This window comes from Erythrolamprus reginae, chromosome 6, assembly GCF_031021105.1.
Source record: "Erythrolamprus reginae isolate rEryReg1 chromosome 6, rEryReg1.hap1, whole genome shotgun sequence".
Lineage (NCBI taxonomy): Eukaryota > Metazoa > Chordata > Lepidosauria > Squamata > Dipsadidae > Erythrolamprus > Erythrolamprus reginae.
In genome coordinates, this window is record NC_091955.1 from 23,024,978 (window position 1) to 23,045,252 (window position 20,275).

At 42.4% G+C, this 20,275-nt stretch overlaps 2 protein-coding genes across 2 annotated transcripts in view; one reads left to right on the plus strand and one right to left on the minus strand.

Moving 5' to 3' along the window:
- Window positions 1–1,568: 1,568 nt before the first annotated feature.
- On the plus strand, window positions 1,569–13,755 carry SELENOO (selenoprotein O). The gene is made up of 9 exons (XM_070755384.1): window positions 1,569–2,128; window positions 3,748–3,951; window positions 4,405–4,585; window positions 8,245–8,375; window positions 9,943–10,223; window positions 10,386–10,536; window positions 11,070–11,255; window positions 12,239–12,395; window positions 13,388–13,755. The coding sequence occupies exons 1-9, from the start codon at window positions 1,590–1,592 to the stop codon at window positions 13,583–13,585; spliced, it is 2,028 nt and encodes a 675-aa protein (XP_070611485.1). The 5' UTR covers window positions 1,569–1,589; the 3' UTR covers window positions 13,586–13,755.
- A 3,896-nt stretch (window positions 13,756–17,651) lies between these two features.
- Window positions 17,652–20,275, minus strand: part of TUBGCP6 (tubulin gamma complex component 6) — a 44,162-nt gene continuing 41,538 nt past the window's right edge. Inside the window, exon 26 of the mRNA XM_070755387.1 lies at window positions 17,652–19,503. Coding sequence (XP_070611488.1) covers window positions 19,412–19,503 — 92 coding nt within the window. The 3' untranslated portion in view covers window positions 17,652–19,411. The remainder of the gene's footprint in view (window positions 19,504–20,275) is intronic.

Consider the following 20,275-nt stretch of genomic DNA (forward strand, 5'->3'; position numbering starts at 1 on the left):
TCTACAGCTGACCTTAGAACATCATCTTTCAGCTATGGCGAGGGGGACATTCGCTCAGGTTTGGCTGGTGCATCAGTTGTGGCCCTGCCTGGACAGGGAATCTCTACTCACAGTCACTCATGTCCTTATCACCTTGAGGTTTGACTACTGCAATGCACTCTACATGGAAGACCTTTGAAGAGTGTTTGGAGACTGCAGGTAGTACAGAATGCAGTCGCTTGAGCAATGCCCATGTCTCTACAGATATATGCCCATGTCTCTACAACACTCCTTGGACTGCACTGGTTGCCAATTAGTCTCCGAACACAATTTAAAGTGTTGCTTATGACATATAAAGCCCTACATGGCATGGGACTAGATTACCTACCCAACCATCTTCTGCCTCATAAATTCCAGGGGCCGTTCATGTCCCCCAGTCGGCCTTTTCCAGGTCCCATCAGCTAGATAATGTCATCTGGTGGGGCCACCCAGGCCCTATGGAACGAGCTCCCCCCAGGGATTCCTACTGCCCCTTGCCTTCTGTAAAGTGCTAAAGACCTATCTGCCGGCAGGCTTGGGGCCATTGAAACTCTGATATCTCGCCCTGCCTGATGAACATTCGAATGTTGATTTATTTACAACATATATGGTTATATGACGTATGAATCTGGTTGTCTAATTTTTAACAGGGTTTTTAGAATGTAGTTTTATTAGATTTCTAAACATGTAAGCAGCTCTGAGTCTCAGGAGAAGGGCAGCATAGAAATCAAATAAGTAAGTAAGTAAATTAAGTAAGTAGGTAAATGAATGAATGAATGAATGAATGAATGAAATACTTCCTTTGGACAGAATGGCTGGTACATAGATTTTGGAAACAACTGTTTTTCTGTGTGTCTGCATAGAATCAAAGTCCCCCCACCCCCACCTAAAACCATCTTTTAGAGTTGGCTTTAATGATTTTGGCATCCCACAAAACAGTAAAATGGCTATTCTGAATTTGAGAGGGTAGCTTCCACAAATGAAAAGAGAGAGAGAGAGAAAGAGAGGGAGAGAGAAAGGGAGGAAGAGAGAAAAAAGGAGAAAGGAAGAGAAAGAGAGAGGGAGGGAAGGAGGGAGAGAGAGAGGAGGAAGAAAGAGAGAAAAGAGGAAGGGATGAAGAGAGTAAGAAAGGGAGGGAGGGAGAGAGAGAAAAAAATTTTGCTAAACTTTTTTTAGCCCCCCCCCCCAAAAAAAAAATATATCTTAAAATCTGGTCACTTTACTCTTCTAAGACTTGTGGACTTCAACTCCCAGAATTCCTGAGCTAGTCATGGTAGCTCAGGAATTCTGGGAGTTGAAGTCCACATGTCATAGAAGATGACCTACAAGGTCGCTTCCCATTCTGTCAATCTGTTTAATGGAGATCGAACAGCAAGTTTTTGGTTTTTTTATGTTGCGCTTCTCAATACATCCCGTCCTCCGATTGGCTAATTCTCTCCCGTGCCGTGATAGGGTTGAGGCCGGAGGCGTGGCAAAAAAATCGGGATGGGCTGCAGGGAGAAGCCGAGGGCGGGATTAAGAGCTGAGCGACAGGTGCTGTCAGACGGTGGCCCAGACTGCGCAGAGGATGGATGGCCGCCGCTCTGCGCTGTAAACGTCGCTGCTTCGGTCGCTTGGGGTCGTCGGCCGGCAGGTTGGCGGCGACTCGCCTGGCCAGCATGGAGGCGGCCGCCTCGTCTTCCTCCACGACGCCGGCCCCGCGGTGGCTCGACGCCCTGCGGTTTGACAACCGGGCTCTGCGGGCTCTGCCGCTGGACGCGAGCGAAGAGAACGTCCCCCGGGCCGTATCGGGCGCCTGCTTTTCCCGGGTGCGGCCCACGCCGGTGCGGTCCCCTCGGCTGGTGGCTTTCTCGGCGCCGGCGCTGGCTCTGCTGGGCCTGAGGGCACCGCGGACGGCCGAGGAGGAAGACGAGGCCGCGCTCTGCTTCAGCGGGAACCGGCTGCTGCCGGGAGCCGAGCCGGCCGCCCACTGCTACTGCGGCCACCAGTTCGGCAGCTTCGCGGGGCAGCTGGGTGACGGCGCGGCCATGTACCTGGGGGAGGTGTTGAACCCGCTGGGGGAGCGCTGGGAGATCCAGCTCAAGGGCGCCGGACTCACCCCTTTCTCCAGGTAAAAGGGGGGGGGAGGATCGGGTAGCCCAGGTATAGGCAAAGCTGAGTCTTCTATGACTTGTGGACTTCAACTCCCAGAATTCCTGAGCCAATCATGCTAGCTCAGGAATTCTGGGAGTTGAAGTCCACATGTCTTAGAAACATAGAAGATTGGCGGCAGAAAAAGACCTCATGATCCATCTAGTCTGCCCTTATACTATTTCCTGTATATGGATATATGTTTATCCCAGGCATGTCTAAATTCAGTTACTGTGGATTTACCAACCACGTCTGCCGGAAGTTTGTTCTAAGCATCTACTACTCTTTCAGTAAAATAATATTTTCACATGGTGCTTCTGATCTTTCCCCCAACTAACCTCAGATTGTGCCCCCTTGTTCTTGTGTTCACTTTCCTATTAAAAACACTTCCCTCCTGAACCTTATTTAACCCTTTAACATATTTAAATGTTTCGATCATGTCCCCCCTTTCGGTTCTTCATAGAAGAGCCAACTTTGCCTACCCCTGGTTTAGGATCTTCAGGTTATTTCAGTAAGGAATTGTCAGCTTGCATAGCTATTCTATTTGTCTTCTTACAAGGTCCAGTTGCATCCTCCAAGCTAGGCAACTTTAAGACTTGTGTACGTCAACTCCCAGAATTCCCGATCCAATCATGCTAGCTCAGGAATTCTGGGAATTGAAGTCCACATGTCATAGAAGAGACAACTTGGCCTACCCCTCGAGTAGCCAAATTTGCCAGCTGCTGAGTGGCAAAAGCTCAGGAGGGTGGGGGATTTCGGTGAGTGGCAGTGAGTGACCCGTGCAGCAATGCAGGGAGTTGGGCTGGATGACCTCTGCGATCTCTTCCAGCCTCTACCATCCTGGATAGCAATAGCACTTAGACTTTTTTAAAAAAAATAAACTTTATTGAACAATTAAAATAAACAAAATTAACAAACATGTTTGACATTGGTTGAGGTTTTTAGCCTTACATTTCAGCAGTTTACCATTCCTATTGATGTATTTTCTATCAATTAAGTATATTTACTATGGTTTGTTCTTATTTAGTTACATAGTTGTCTTATCACATAAGCCTAAACTGTATTTATAGCACGGTAAAGGGAAAAAGAAAGAAAAGAGAGAGAATAAAAAAATGAAAAAGGGAAAAAAAGAAAGAAGAAAAGAGAACGAAAGAAAAAGGAAGGAAAAAGAAAAGGATTCTGTTTTTGTTGACTCGCATATTTAAGCGAACTGTTCCTAAGTACATTTATGCAATTAGTGAATTTTGATTTGTAAATATATAGTTATTATTAGACTTTTATACTGCTTTACAGCTGCCCTCTCTAAGCGCTTTACAGAGTCAGCCTGTTTTTATTTACATTTCCTGTTTTCAATTGTGTTTCTAAAATATTAGAAATGATCATTTTATAGTTGTACGTTACTATTGTTTCAAGCTGGGATTATACATGCTTGTTAGGTTGGAAATACTCCAGCTGGAAAATATTTAAAGTAACAAATTCATTTTGGTTACTTGAGTCTTAAAGGATTCTTTAGCATGTAAGATGATTTCTGGCCCTTATGTGCTACTTTGAGTTTTGAAGTTGCATCTTTTTTACACACATTATTTTCATTATTTTCAGACAAGCAGATGGCCGTAAAGTTTTGAGATCGAGCATAAGAGAATTCCTTTGCAGCGAAGCCATGTTTCATCTTGGAATACCAACCACCAGAGCAGGGACATGCGTAACATCAGATTCAGAAGTTATTCGGGATATATTTTATGATGGAAATCCTAAAAAAGAAAAATGTACAATTGTACTAAGAATAGCACCAACATTTATTAGGTAATTATTCTACTGTAGTTGGATGTAATATTAAATATGGTGTTCTTTATAATAGAAAGTGGATAAATTCTTATTGGGACCAGAGGGTTTTTTCCATAATGTCATAATATATTGTAAATGTTTACCTTCAGTGTTTTCTGGGATCACAAAACTAGTATGACTAGCTTTTGTTTGTTAGATTAATACCTGGAAGATGCATTTTTGCAACTCAATGACTAGTTTCATTTCTGAATTATTATTTAGCTATTTTTAATATGCTATGTCTCACAGTCAGCTTTCCAAGGTCCTGTGATAAGATGTTATTATTAGTTGTTATTAATTATATCAGAAAGCAGTTTATTTTCATTTTATGGTTCAATGTAGTTTTAAAAAAACAGAGAAAAAAGATCTTGCTGAAATGTCAAAACAACTTATGAATGGATGGGGGTAATTGGCAATTCCTGTTTTAAATAGGTTTGGATCATTTGAAATTTTTAAATCTGCTGATGAATTTACAGGACGTAAAGGTCCCAGTGTTGATAGAAATGATATCAGAATTCAAATGCTTGATTATGTGATCAGCACTTTCTATCCAGATATTCTGCAAGCACACCCTGATAATAATGTTCAGAGGAACGCTGCTTTCTTTCGAGAGGTAAGGTGAGAGCAGACAATTTAAAATATCTATTGTTAATCCATACTTTTCCTTTGAAGGCATTCGCGGTACCTTTTTACAGGGGTGAAATTCAAAAAAATTTCCTTACCTGGGGCCAGTGGCTTGGTGGGTGTGGCAGGGGAAGGGTATTGCAAAATCTCCATTCCCTCGCCACTCTAAGGCCAGCTAGAGGTGGAATTTGCCAGATCTCCGAACTACTCAAAATTTCCTCTACCTGTTCTCCAGAACCTGCTGAATTTCACCCCTGCTTTTTAATATTCCCGTTGTTAATGCCATAGTTAATTTAGGCTTATTTCTCTCATTTATTTATTTATTTATTTATTTATCAGATTTGTATGCCGCCCCTCTCCGTAGACTCGGGGCGGCTAACAACAATAATAATACAATGTAAACAAATCTAATATTTAACTTAATTTTAAAAACCCCAATTTAAGAAACCAATCATACATACTGACATACCATGCATAAATTTTATAAGCCTAGGGGGAAGGGAAACTCTCAATTCCCCCATGCCTGACGACAGAGGTGGGTTTTAAGGAGCTTACGAAAGGCAAGGAGGGTGGGGGCAACTCTGATATCTGGAGGGAGTTGGTTCCAAAGGGTAGGGGCCGCCACAGAGAAGGCTCTTCCCCTGGGTACTGCCAAACGACATTGTTTAGTTGACGGGACCCGGAGAAGGCCAACTCTGTGAGACCTAACTGGTCACTGGGATTCGTGCAGCAGAAGGCGGTCCCGGAGATATTCTGGTCCGGTACCATGAAGGGCTTTATAGGTCATAACCAACACTTTGAATTGTGACCGGGAACTGATCGGCAACCAATGCAGACTGCGGAGTGTTTGCTTTTCCTTGAGTAGGAATCTGAATGGAAAATTCATATTCACAAGCTTGTTTAAATAGCATCATGCAATCTCTCAATTTAATCTGTTATTTTATGAAGGTATTAGTTTACTGTGTTTTATTAGAGAAGATTAATGAGATTCACATTTAAGGTGTTTTTTTAATATAATTGTATAATTTCAAACTTTCCAAAGTACTTTTGAAGTATTTGTTAGTCTGCAAAAAGAACAAATAATTTAAGGGCCAGTGAAATTGTTCTGTGGGGCTCTCTGGTAGACTTCTCCCAACAATTCACAGGTACAAATTTCAGACACACACACGTTTGAAAATTGAAAACAATGTTCTTTATAATGAAAAGTCACTTAAACTAAGCCCTCTTTTGGTATAGCAAAGAGCACTCGTCTCCAAACAAACTGGTAATTTGTACAAGTCCCTTATCAGTTCTGTGATACTTAGCTTGCAGCTGTGAGGTAATTCACAGTCCTTCTTCTTTCACAAAGTGAAACACACTTTGCTCTGGTTTAGTTTCAAAATGGGGAAAAATCAGCACACATAGGGTCAAAGTCAGTAAAGCAGTCACGAAACACAACGATCAGATAATCCTCCACAATGGCCAAACCCACAGGCTGCTATTTATAGCAGCCTCAGTAATTACCACAGCCCCACCAACCACAGGTGGCCTCATTTTCTTTGATAATAATCTCTCAGTTGTTGTTGCCTATGCATGCGTGGCTGTATCATTAACTCTTGTTTTGAATCCAAGGAGGAGCTAGATAATTGATCTCCTTCTGAGCGGTCTGCCCCACTCTCCTCCTCCCTGTCACTCATGTCTTCTTGGTCAGAGGAGCCTTCATCGGCAGATTCCATGGGGGGGGGGCAAAACAGGCCTGCAACATGTGAATATCTCCCCCACATCCACAGTCCTTGGCTCAGGAGCTGGGCCACAGCTAACCAGAACAGAAATTAAACTTCCACATACAGGGAAAGTTAAGATCCCACTGCCCCATTTTCTACTATGAAGTTATATAAAGAATATCTTCCAAATTAAAAGCTGTACAGTGATCTCTCGATTAGCGCGGGGGTTACGTTCCAAGACCTCCCGCGCTAACCGATTTCCGCGTTATACTGGATGCGGAAGTAAAAACCACCATCTGCGCATGTGCGCCATTTTTTTCATGGCCGCACATGCGCAGATGGTGGAGTTTGCGTGTGGGCGGCGGGGAAGACCAAGGGGAGGTTCCTTCAGCCGCCCAACAGCTGATCTGCTCCGCAGCGCGGAAGCAGCGAGGAGCCGAAGATGGGGTTTCCCCGTTGCCGCGCTGCGGAGCGGATCAGGTGTTGGGCGGCTGAAGGAACCTCCCCTTGGTCTTCCCCGCCGCCCAGGCAAAGGGGAAACCCCAAGATCACTTGCCGCTTGCCGTATTGCAGCTTGGAGCCTTGCTTCGCCTCCTTCGCTGCAATACGGCAAGCGGCAAGCTGCCTGGGCGGCGCTGGGGCCATGCGGAGCCGCTCATCTAGGGGGGCCTGGACCGGCAAGGTGCCCTCCGCTCTCTCTCTTTCTCTCCCTGTTACCGGTGTGGTATAAGAGAGAGAAAGAAAGAGAAAGGAGGGCGACTTGCCAGTCCACGCCCCCCTGGATGAGCGGCCCCGCATGGCCCCAGCGCCGGACTCCGTTGCCGAACGCCGAAACCGGAAGGGGCGAGGTGGGGGGGGGGGAGAACGGGAGGCTCAGCATTCCGTCAGTCGCAGCGCTGGCTGTCAACTTTTCTTTTTAGCACTGGGGAGGCAAGTCAGCTCCTGCCCAGTTTTAAAAAGAAAAGTTGACAGCCAGCGCTGCGGCTGACGGAATGCTGAGCTTCCCGTTCTCTCTCCGCCCCCTCGCCCCTTCGCCCCCCTGTGTTCCTAGGAGAAGTGCTGGTGAGGAGCAGAAGGTCTGTCTTGCCTCAATCCCCAGCACTTCTCCTAGGAACACAGGGAGGCGAAGGGGCGAGGGGGGGAGAGAAAACGGGAGGCTCAGGAAGGGAGCTCGGGAAGGAGCCCACGGTCAGTCGGCTGCGGGAGGAAGGCGATTGTTCCGCTGCCGCCAGCATGGCCTGGCTGGCAGCGGAAGATGTAACGGAGCCCACGGGGGATTCGCCTTCCTCCCACCCGCAGCCGAGACTGATCGTGGGCTCCTTCGCAACCTCGGAGAGCTTCCAGGGCATGAAAGCTCACGAAAACCAGGAAGCTCTCCGAGGTTGCGAAGGAGCCCACGATCAGTCTCGGCTGCGGGTGGGAGGAAGGCGAATGCCACGGGGCTGGGCTCGGCTCCCCCCTCGGCTCCCCCCCTTACCAGCCCCGCCGCGGAAGGCTCCATTCTGTTCCCTGCCGGCCCGATTGAGCGGCCGGCGGTCTCCATTCAGGGAACCGGCACCCAGCGTCCCCACGCCGCCTCCACCTCCCGATAATGCGCCCGACCTCTGCCTCTCTCTTTCTCTCTCATATACCACGCCGGCAACAGGGAGAGAAAGAGAGAGAGAACTAGCGTGGACTTATTTTTTATTTTTTAATATTTTATTTTAATATTTTATTTTTTTAATTAATATTTTTTGAAAAACCGCGTTGCAGCGTTTCGCACTAATCGAGAACGCGCAAATCGAGGGATCACTGTATTAGATACTGAAATCTAAAACTGTATGAATGCTGGAATAGAAAACTTTCAATACGCACATTTGTTTACCATGTTATTACAACACGTTTATTTTTAAAATACAATTTGTAGATTAAAAGACCTGGACAATTAATTGGTATATATTTTAAGGTATCAAGACGAACAGCCAGGATGGTTGCTGAATGGCAGTGTGTTGGATTTTGTCATGGTGTGCTCAACACAGATAATATGAGTGTACTTGGACTTACAATTGACTATGGACCTTTTGGATTTATGGACAGGTTAGTCTAGCTCAGCACTTACAATGTATTGATACTCTCTGGCAATTTTGGTCAATAATTTTAATTCCAGTGTTTTTTTTAATAGTAATGTTAGAAACAGTGGAAGAAACTGAAGCATATTGAATTATTAGTATAATTTATTTATTTATTTATTTATAAATTGTCTTCTTGCCTTGTAGTTTGTTTAAGTAATTGTGGAGTTAGCACAAAATGATTAATTTTGCATGTAGAAGTCTCATTCAGACAAGAGGGAGAGATGAAACTACCCTCCTACAACTTGCCGCTACCAACTTACCACAGCCAACTTACTGTGTCCAACCCACCTTGGGACAACCTCTTGTGTCCAATTCACTGTGGAACATGCTATGGATCATTTCAACAATTCAATTTAATTGGTTAAAATAACTAAAAATGTATTGTAACTTCATTCACATTTCATTTTCTCCCTCCTTTAACATCCTTTTTTAAACGATTCTATTCCACAATTTCCTTGATATTAGTACAACTCTTGTCCTGTAGTGTAGAGCTGACCATGGAGAGTTGTCCCACAATGAATTGTTGGCTATGACAAGTTGATCGGGATGAGTTGGCCCCCACCCTGTGGAAGGCCCCAATTCTCCTGACCACCTGAAAAGAAATTAAAACATGCTCTCTAGCAGTGATGGCGAACCTTTTTTTCCCTAGGGTGCCAAAAGAATGTGGGTGTATGCTGTCGCGCATGCGCGAGTGCCCACCCTTATAATTCAATGCCTGTGGATGATGAAAACAGCTTTCCCCGCTACCCAGAGGCCATCTGAAGGCCAGAAATGGCCTCTTTCCCAACTTCTGGTGAACCCAGTAGGCTTGTATTCCCTGGAGCCAGGGGAGGGTAAAAACGCCCTCCCCCACCCCTCTGGAGGCTCTCTGGAAGCCAAAAATGCCCTCCCAGAGCCTCTGTGTGAGACAAAAACCAGCTGTCCGGCACACACATGCATGTTGGGAGCTGAGCTAGTGCAATGGCTCGCATGCCAGCAGATACAGCTCCACATGCCACCTGTGGCACCTGTGCCATAGGTTCGCCATCACTGCTCTATAGCTTTACGTGGAAAATGTAAATAAGCATTCACTTGTGGGGCTGGCTGGTGGCCTAAATCCCCTCCCTTTGCCTTTTAAATTAATTTTTAATTAAAAACAGCAAGTTGTCCTAGACCCAGTTCAAGTTGCAAAGAGATGAGCTACAAAAAGATCTTGTTCTTGTGCCTAGTGGTAGACCATACTGAAAGACCATATGGTATATAAGTATTGTTGAAATTGTTTAGAATAGCAATGCTATCTGGATAAATATGATGATACCGTGTTTAATCAAATGTGACGGCAACTTATATGCTCTAATTCCCCCCACACACACACATCTTACCTGTTGTTTGTAACTTTGTGTTTGTACCTGTCTTAGATTTGATTAACTTGGCTTAGAAAACGTTGCAAATACCTTAGTGCTTCATGCAGTATTTAATGATTCTGTGCCATGTATCCATACATAAATATTATCCTGTATCATTTTACATTTTGTATCATGTATCTTTCCTAGATATGATCCTGAACATATTTGCAATGGGTCTGATAATACAGGACGTTATGCTTATAATAAGCAACCGGAGATTTGTAAGTGGAATCTAACCAAATTTGCTGAAGCCTTAGTCCCAGAACTTCCACTGGAAGTTAGCGTGCCCATTCTGGAGGAGGAATACGATGCAGAATTTGAAAAGCAATATTTGCAAATCATGAGAAGAAAATTAGGTTTGATTCAGCTTCGGCTAGATGAAGATAATAAGCTGGTCTTCGATCTCTTGGAGACTATGCACCTCACAGGTGAGTATGAATCATTTTAAGAATACTAAATTTGAACATTTGGATAATTAAGATACATTAAAAATATTACAATTGTAAAAACACTTAGAACTTATTTATAGAAAGTTGAAAGAAAAAGCAGCAATAACTGAAATTAATATTCTTGTCTAATCTGCTCCGTAGGTGCAGATTTTACAAATACTTTCCGCTTGTTCAACTCATTCCCTGTGGATTTTGATCCTTTAAACCTAGAAGAGTTTCTGGATCAGATCTCAAAACAATGTGCGTCTTTGGAGGAACTTAAAGTTGCCTATAAGCCTCAGATGGATCCCAGGTATATTGAGCCATGACACCGTCCTATGAGAGCAAGTGACGCTGTGTCAGTTTTTGTGAGAGAGAATAATTGAATTGCTGACAAATTAATTTTTATACATTAAACTATAGCTATGGAATAGTTAAATATGTGGATTGACCGCTAAAGTTGAATATTGCTGTTAGATGTTCTTATACCTATGGCCAGGGGGCTGAAATAACATTTTCTTCTATATTTAAATTAAATTGGATATTTAAAGCTATGAGCTGCTAGAAGTAATTATGAATTAAAATGAGCAGATACTGTGGTTTGCTTAATATAAGATGAATGGTTAGTAAGTAAACCACAGTATCTGCTTATTTTAATTCATAAGGCTCAACTTTAATACCTATAGACTTCAATTTCAAGATTTCCTCTGTCTGGGGAATTCTGGGATTTAAGTTCACGTACCTTAGTCATTAAGTCTGAGAAACACTGCTTTAGAAGGATAAGAAATAATTCTTGACAAGTATGATGCTTTATTATATGGAATTGACAAGTGGATTTTTTTCTAGACAACTTTCCATGATGCTGATGTTAGCACAGTCTAACCCACAACTCTTTGCCTTAATTGGAACAAAGTCTAACATTAATAAGGAATTGGAACGAATAGAACAGTTCTCCAAACTGCAGCAATTAACAGCCTCCGATTTACTCAATAGAAATAAAAAAACCTGGAAAAATTGGTTGCAGAATTACAGGTGAGGTTATTTAAATTTTCTTCGCTTTAGTGCCTTTTGTTCTTTTTGTTGAGATATATTTATAAATCACCTGATAACAATTCAATCTGTGAACTGCAGATGAATGTTTGTGTCTAATGCTATTACTTAACTTCTAGTTTTTCATTTGTTAATATTTATACTTAGCTGTTCTGTCGGGCTCTCTGGTAGACTCCTCCCTAAAATTCACAGGTACAAATTTCAGACACACAGACACGTTTGAAAATTCAAAACAATGTTCTTTATAATGAAAATTCACTTAAACCAAGCCCTCTTTTGGTATAGCAAAGAGCACTCGTCTCCAAACAAACTGGTAATTTGTACAAGTCCCTTATCAGTTCTGTGATACTTAGCTTGCAGCTGTGAGGCAATTCACAGTCCTTCTTTTTTCACAAAGTGAAACACACTTTGCTCTGGTTTAGTTTCAAAGCAGGGAAAAATCAGCACACAAAAGGTCAAAGTCAGTAAAGCAGTCACGAAACACAAGGATCAGATAATCCTCCACAATGGCCAAACCCACAGGCTGCTATTTATAGCAGCCTCACTAATTACCACAGCCCCACCCAACCACAGGTGGCCTCATTTTCTTTGATAATAATCTCTCAGTTGTTGCTGCCTATGCATCGCTCTCCGCATGCGTGGCTGTATCATTAACTCTTGTTCTGAATCCAAGGAGGAGCTAGATAATTGATCTCCTTCTGAGCTGTCTGCCACACTCTCCTCCTCCCTGTCACTCATGTCTTCTTAGTCAGAGGAGCCTTCATCAGCAGATTCCACGGGGGGGGGGGGAGGAAACAGGCCTGCAGCATGTGGATGTCTCCCCCACATCCACAGTCCTTGGGGCAGGAGCTGGGGCAGAGCTAACCTCAACACTTAGCTAAGCACTATGATATTTATCTTTTTAAATGAATCATTTCAGATATTTAACAAACTCTACTGATCAAACGCTTTTATTCTGCTTTCAGAGTTAGGCTGGAAAAAGAAATGGAGCACATTAGCAATACTGATATGTGGCATGATGAGCGTCTGAAAATTATGAATGCCAGCAATCCAAAATACATATTGAGGAACTACATTGCTCAAAAGGCTATTGAAGCAGCAGAAAATGGTGACTTTCTAGAGGTAAACATTTCCCATATTTACATATTATTTGTTTTTTGCCCACCCATCTCATCGCAGGAATTCTGGATGAGGCATCAGTAGTTAAAACCAAGCAACAATAAAATTGAACAACCACTAACCCCTATCACTCAAGTCCAGGGTCAAGAAAAACCATTCTAGATTTCCCCCCAAAAAGAATAAAACCTGTTCTGTCTGGGTCACTCCAGAAGCCAAGACCAACCCAAAAAGAGAAGCCAGACACACTGGTAAAAGGCAAAGGCAGTTTTATAAAATTCAAGAAAAACACAGGTAACAGAAAATGTCCTTACAAACAGGAAAACGCTGTATCTTCAAATGTATCCACGAAGGCAAAAGTCCATGCAACAATACAGAATTCTTGCTGCCAAGATGAGGCTGTAGATAGCAGACCTACACCTCCCACGGGTCTTCCAAAGCTGCTGGGCCACAAGCCAGGAACAGAGACGCCGAGAAACAAGACAGGATAACGCAACTCCAAACTGATAACACTCCACATGGCTTCAAGGGCTTGCCTGCCTTTTAAACCCTGTTGATGAGGACCACACCCAAACCCAGCTGTTCCTAATTTAGTGCTGATAATACTTCTTTAATTGCTCCTTTCTTTGATCTGACCGTCTCTGTCGCATGTCAATGACGGCTTGTGCATCATCATCTAATGCCTCCAAGCTACTGGCTGGGGAGAGCCCCCCCCCCCCCCCCCCCGGGGCTCTCATGCTGTTCTCCTTCATCCCATTCCTGATTTTCCTCTCCCCCGTCTGACTGTTCAGCCCCCTCCTCTCTTCACTGTCCTCCTCCGGGCATGGAGCCAGCAGAGACACAGCTGGTCCCTGAGCAGCCTCAGGCTGAACCACAACAAAAACCAATCAAATTCTTGGGAGATGTGCAGGAGTGGGGAGGGTGGGGCTCCAGATCCAAAGGACACTATTAAGAACAGTCCTGTATCGCCCTCTTGCTCTTCTTTCCTTTCTCTACAGGTGAGAAGAGTCTTGAAACTCCTAGAAAGGCCATTTGAAGATTCAGAATGCTTCCTGGAGGTATCTGAAGAAGAAGAAAGTGTGACGGCAGCTGCTTCTGCTGTTGCTACCTGCAGCTCAGGAACCCGGGAAAAAATTCCATATAGCAGCAAGCCTCCACTTTGGGCATCTGAGCTGTGTGTGACATGATCTTCGTAACTGCCTTGCTAAAGTTTTCCACAAAGAGGCTGCAAAGCTCTTAGGAGTAGAAAGAGTAGCAAGGTGTTGTAGAAGTGCTATTAAGTCTGAACAGATCATTTGGGTGTTTTCCTGTCTCACCCGAGCCACGTTTATTTTATCAGATGTGACAATCAATCAATCGCTATATCGCGATTTTTCCCACCCGATGACGTCACTCTCTTCCTTTCTCATCTTTCTCTCTCTCTTTCTCTATCTTGCTTCTTCCTCTCTCACACTCTCTTCCTCCCTCTCTCATCTCTTTCTTTCCTTCTCTCTCTTTCTCTCTCCCCCTCTTGCTCTCGAGCGGCGGGCGAGCGGCGGGCGGGCAGCAGCGAGGAGCCGAAGATCGGGGTTTCCCCTTTGCGTGGGCGGCGGGGAAGACCCAGGGAAGGTTTCTTCGGCCGCCCAGCAGCTGATCTGCTCGGCAGCACAGCAGCAGCGAGGAGCTGAAGATCGGGGTTTCCCCTTTGCGTAGGCGGTGGGGAAACCCCGATCTTCGGCTCCTCGCGGCTGCGGCGCTGCCGAGCAGATCAGCTGCTGGGCGGCCGAAGAAACCTTCCCTGGGTCTTCCCCGCCGCCCACGCAAAGGGGAAACCCCGATCTTCGGCTCCTCGCTGCTGCGGCGCTGCCGAGCAGATCAGCTGCTGGGCGGCCGAAGAAACCTTCCCTGGGTCTTCCCCGCCGGCCACGCAAACTCCACCATCTGCGCATGCGCGGCCATGGAAAAGGCGCGCATGCGCGGATGGTGTTTTTACTTCCGCACCACTATATCGCGAAAAATCGAGTATCGCGAGGGGTCTTGGAACGTAACCCTCGCGATACTCGAGGAATCACTGTATATTTTTATGCATACTAGCTGGTGAACATCCAAATGAAACCTGTGTTTTTGAAGACAAAAATGTAAACCCAGATGCTGGATGTATTTTTGTCTGAAAATGAACTATTAGTACTTCAGAGCTATGTTTTTAATTTTTACTTATGCAGGGATATTATGATTCTTTCACTGGAAAGCGAGTTGCTTTTATTTTGAAGATGCGTTTGATTCAAGCAGATTGTTCATTTATTGTGAACCTCTGTGGATTGATCATGAATATATTATCACTGGGCTTTAGGGAAATAGTAAAACTGTACACTGTAAAAAAACCAAATAGATAAAATTCAGACAAATATTTTCAACAACTACTTTACAAGGAGTTGAAGATACCGTATTTTTTGGAGTATGAGACACAGCTTTTTACCCCCAAAAGAGGGTAAAAACTTGGATGCATCTTATACACTGAATGTAGCCCCGGCCACTCCCACCCTTTGGCCTCTGCCTCCCAGCAGTTTAACTCCTTGCAGCAAAGCACAGAATCTGTTAAGCCAAGCAATTGATTATCAGCTTCCCGACCCTCCGTTGATTTGAGGCTGCAGGCAGACCCACATGCTAAAATGAAAGTGAAACTAAAGCTGCAAGCAGGCAGATTGCTGGGAGGGAGAGGCAGAATTTTATTTTCTTGTGCTTAATCAGTTTAGTTTAGTTTAATCAGATTTGTATGCCGCCCCTCTCCGCAGACTCGGGGCGGCATACAAATCTGCAGAAACTGGATGCAAGGGGGTAAGTCAATAACTATAAAGGTCTGTAGAAGTTCAAATTATTAGACTTACGTTTTAAAGACTGCTTTATTATTGTTCCAGATAACTTAACAAAGTGAAGAAGCTTTTAAAAATAAATGCTTGATCTGAAGAGGCCCAATGCTATTGCATCTTCTTTTAAATAGCAGAGAATATATGTGATGTGATAAGCCACATCCATTTTAATAGTGTCTTACAAGTATAGTCTGAAGTGTAACAGTGTCCTATTTAGTATTAAGATAAAGCAGTGGAGTTAAATTCTGACTTAGTCATGTTTGGAGTAGATCTATTTAAATAATTGGGAGGAGTTAATGATTACCTTTAAGAAAACTTTCTGGCATTAATATACTGCCATAATGTACATTTTTCCAATTCTCTTGTTTCTATGGGTCAGGCACACATGCACAGAAATACATAGCAAATAGTGTATATCAACTGTGCTGTTTGCTGTTTGACAAATTGCTGGGAGGCAGAGGCCCTTTTCATTGTTTTCCTCCCTCAAAACTAAGGTGTGTCTTATATTCTGAAAAATATGGTAATCTATAGGTACATTCAGAAACCTGAGTCACTGTCTCCACTTCTTTGTGAATTAGGAATTGTACTGCAAATTATGTTTTTCTTTTTGGTTCAAGACTGTATCCTGCTTTCTGGGTGCATGCAGTTCACTGAATGAGGAATATTTAACACTTTACTCATCCAAAATAGATTTTCTAAATTAATGGCACCAATTACTTGTTGAATAGATGAGCATTGAATAGCAGTGTTCCAATATCTCAGGGGTTGCCAGAAAGGAGTTAACCTATTCTCCAAAGCACCTGAGGGTAGAACAAGAAGTAATGGATAGAAACTAAACAAGGAGAGAAGTAACTTAGAACTAAGGATAAATTTCCTGGCAGTTAGAACAATTAATCAGTGGAACAGCCTGCCTCCAGAAATTGTGAATGTTCCAACGCTGGAAGTTTTTAAGATGTTGGATAACCATCTGTCTGAAATAGAGTAGGGTTTCCTGCCTAAGCAGGGGGTTGGACTAGAACAGAGGTAGGCAAAGTTGACTCTTCTATGACATGTGGACTTCAACTCCCAGAATTCCTGAGCTAGCATGATTGGGTCTGGAATTCTGGGAATTGAAGTCCATAAGTTACAAAAGAGCCAACTTGGCTTACCCCTGGTCTAGAAGACCTCCAAGGTCCCTTCCAACTCCATTGTTGTTATTCCCATAGATGAACAAACTGAATTTAGCGTTATTATTCCTTAAGGGTAGCAAAGGGTCCTTAGCCCCCCAACTTACGGAATATAGCCTCAGATATATCCTTTGAGCTACATTGCTGTAGTAGGTAAAAATATAAATTATTGATTTTAAGCAAGCCTTCTGCATTCCAATGTTGCATTTTGTATAGATTGCGTATTTTTTGTGTTTCAAATTTGCTACCTCAAGAGAGTCTTCCATTTTTCCTTTTTTGCAATCTGGGGTTTATTGTCCAGTTAAATATAAATATTTTGATTACATTTGACTACATCATTCAGCATGTATTTCATATATTTCAACAAAGATCATTCAACAAAGTAACTGGATGAAAACATGTTGCTGAAGAATATGTCTCAGCGGGTTGGGGCAATGGCTACAGCTAGAAGACATGTTTTCATTGATTGGTGCTATTATGTGATGAACATCAAAGATATGCTATTTTTGCATTAATAATAAATTCTTGCTTCTGTTGATAAGAAGTGACAATTAGTAGATAAATTTAAAAAAATAAAAATCTAAACTACAGGTGGTCCTTGAGTTACCACCAGAATGGAACCTATTATGGTTGTGTAGAACAGGTCAGTCACAGACCAATCTGACTTTACAATCTTTTCCACTGCTGCGGTCATTAAGCAAACACTACAGTTGGTCAGCAAATACTGCTGTTGCTAAGCAAGCCCATTGTTCATTATGGCATGGTTTTGCTGAAATCCAGAAAGGCCATAAAATGCAGTCACGTGACTCTGAGTGCTCAAATGTGAGGTCATATGACAGCAAGGTTGGGGCAACCGTCAGAACTTCAGATCCAGGTTGTAAGTCTTTTGTGGATCTGTCTTTGAATAGTCATTAACAAACTAGTTTACATTAAGGACCACCTGTACTGAGATATTAAGACTTTTAAGTCATACTATATCTCTCGTCTCCATACTTGGCAACTTTAAGACTTGTGGACTTCAACTCCCAGAATTCTCCAGCCAGCATAGCTGCTACTACTACTACTAAGTCACTAAGTTATATGGTGCTTCCCCGAAAATAAAACACTCTTATATTTTTTTGAATCCTGAAATAAGCGATTGGCCTTATAAGGGGATGTCTTATTTTGAGGGAAACAGGACACTATTAAAAGGTCTTATGTTTTTAGGTCTTTTTGGTACGTGTTTAAATAAAACAAAATAGGACAAATAATGTGAATAAAATTAAGTAATTTTATTGGCTCTGGGTTTCAGGGTTTTTGGCAAGGCAAATAAAACTAAATAAAATTAATCAATTAACATACTAATATACACTTAAAGATAATGATTTAAGTATTTTAAACGAGTTGATTTTCATCATAGCGCATAAAATCTGCAATCTGTCACCATAAGCTAAATTAATTGAAAATAAATGAATTCGATGAAGTTTACAGCAAATGTCCATTTTTTAAATAAGAAAATTAGGAAATGAAATAATGTGCAACTAATCTGTTTTTGGATGGCTCTGTATAATAAGTTGATCCCAGATATTTATTTTTAGTGTTGTCCCAGGAACTGAAATGTCTTTGACTTAAAGATATGCGTGTGAAGGAGTAATGGTGGGATTGCCAGCCACAATTTGGGAAAGCAGCTGCATTTAGGCAGAAATGCATTCCAGCTGTACTTCCCTTATACATTCATACGTTTACTCATAAGCATTCAAGATGGCGATGCAACCATGACGAGTTGCATCTCTAGGTTTTTCAAGGATGTGAATGCTAAGATGACAGTATAGGATGAAAGGTGAAAGTATAGGATGAAAGCAAACTAGGAAACCAGAGGCTATGTCTGGAGATTGGTAGCCATGGCTTCAAAGTCTGATGAGCAACATATCCTGGTGAGAGTCCTGTCTGGATCTCATAGCTTTGCTTGGATCTTGAAACTAAAAAAGCAACTATAGTGAAATAACACATCCCAAGTAGTGCAAGAATTTTTGGAAAAGGGCAGAATTTGTCTTTGGAAAGCAAAGAACCTTTACACTGCTTAAACAGGTATTTCCACCTTCTTGGTGCCCATTAATACATTCAGAGCTGTCCTGTAAGAGCACAAGGTAATCTTGCAGAGAATCTGAATGCAACACAAAACCTACATACTTGAGCCTGCAAAGTGCAATAGAATAAAGTAAACTTAAAAGCTTTGGTAATATACTAGTCAAGGACTAAAAGCAATACAACACAATTTTGCATCCAGCACCCCTCAATATAACACAATTTTGCATCCAGCACAAAGCTCTTTCTTTCCCTCACATTTCCTCTCTCCTTCCTATTGCAAAGCAAAAAATAGTAAAATTTATATGCTTGCCCAAATCCTAATGACCCTGGATGCCTTCTGATATGCTTCGATGCTAATTAAATAATAATAAAAGATACAATAAGACACTCAGGGGAATATGAGGAGTGTAGAGCTATATTGGGAAATGATTAGATCTATAAAAGAAACTTCACAGCATCTATAATCATAGGCTATTACAGTATAATTAATAAACATTCTGGATTATGTACATATTACATTTATCTACAAAGAGGTAATTGTCAGTAAGGTGGGGGGGGGTTTGCTCTGAACATCTGCATATTGATTACAAAATAATAAATTTATGCTCTGCTCTTTATTACACATTTACATGAGAAACTTTTACAATGCTAAAGGAAGAATTTACACATTAACAAATTTACATTTATGCATGCTTTGATATATCACACCAACGTGGGAAACATGCTTCCATGAAAAGAAAAGGCTTATAAATCCAATAAATCTAATAGACAGTGTGAACCGGTGCCATGCTATGTGAGGACATGGAGCATCTTGCTGTTTCAATTGAACCATTTTACTCTGTCACTATTTTCAGTGGAAACTCTTCAAAGCTTCTGAGGTCAGCGGCTTTCAAATGGCCTGGGTTCCTTATAATACACAGAGCACTCGGTCTATTGTAAAGGGTCAATTATCTTTGTAATAGTTGTTGAAGTTAATTCTTAGTAAGAAATCTTCAAGGTGAGGCTGGTATCCTCTGTTGATAAGCTTTGTTACGACTGCAGGGAAAGAGGGAGGAAAGGGGGAAATTTAGAAAAGTCAATTATCAATAGAAACATAGGAACACAGAAACATGGCAAGAAAAATGTTACTGGGTCTCTTCCAAATGTCCTCATTGGAAAAAGTGGCTCCGGAATGAATCCTTGCAATAATAAGCATCAATTGGATGATGCATATCAAATCCTAAACCCTCATTATTTCCCCCAGCAATATCATATGATTGCAGGGAATGCTGCCCCACTAAGAGTGTTTTAGATAGCATGCATAAAGGAGGCTGCTATCAAGTACTTTGCTAAACATAGCAATAATCAATTGGTTTTCCTTATAACGGTTGTAAACAGTGGGACTTAAATTCTGCATGAAAAAGGAAAGGAAATAAGGCTCAAAATTAGGAGGTGAAAGTAGGCCTGAAAGAAAAAATACAAAAAAAGAGATGATCCTTCATTTAGGGTGAAGGCAGGGTGAACCTGCTGCACATTTATAGTAAGGAACCAAACAGTTACAAAGAGGACTCTGGAAAGAGAGATAGCGTTGCTGCCATCTGCCTTTATGCAAACTGTTTTGTGCAACCAAGGGAGATAAGGTGGATAGGACACTGCAGACTGCAGAAGCACAGCTGACGCTGCATCTGACTTCATGGAGGTTTCACCATATTGATACTATGATGCTCTAATTTAATATGAAATGAAGTGCAAGTGAGTTTTTATTCTACACCTTATGATACAGAATACTGTATATTATTTCCCTGAAGGTTTGCTCTAAGAAAACTGA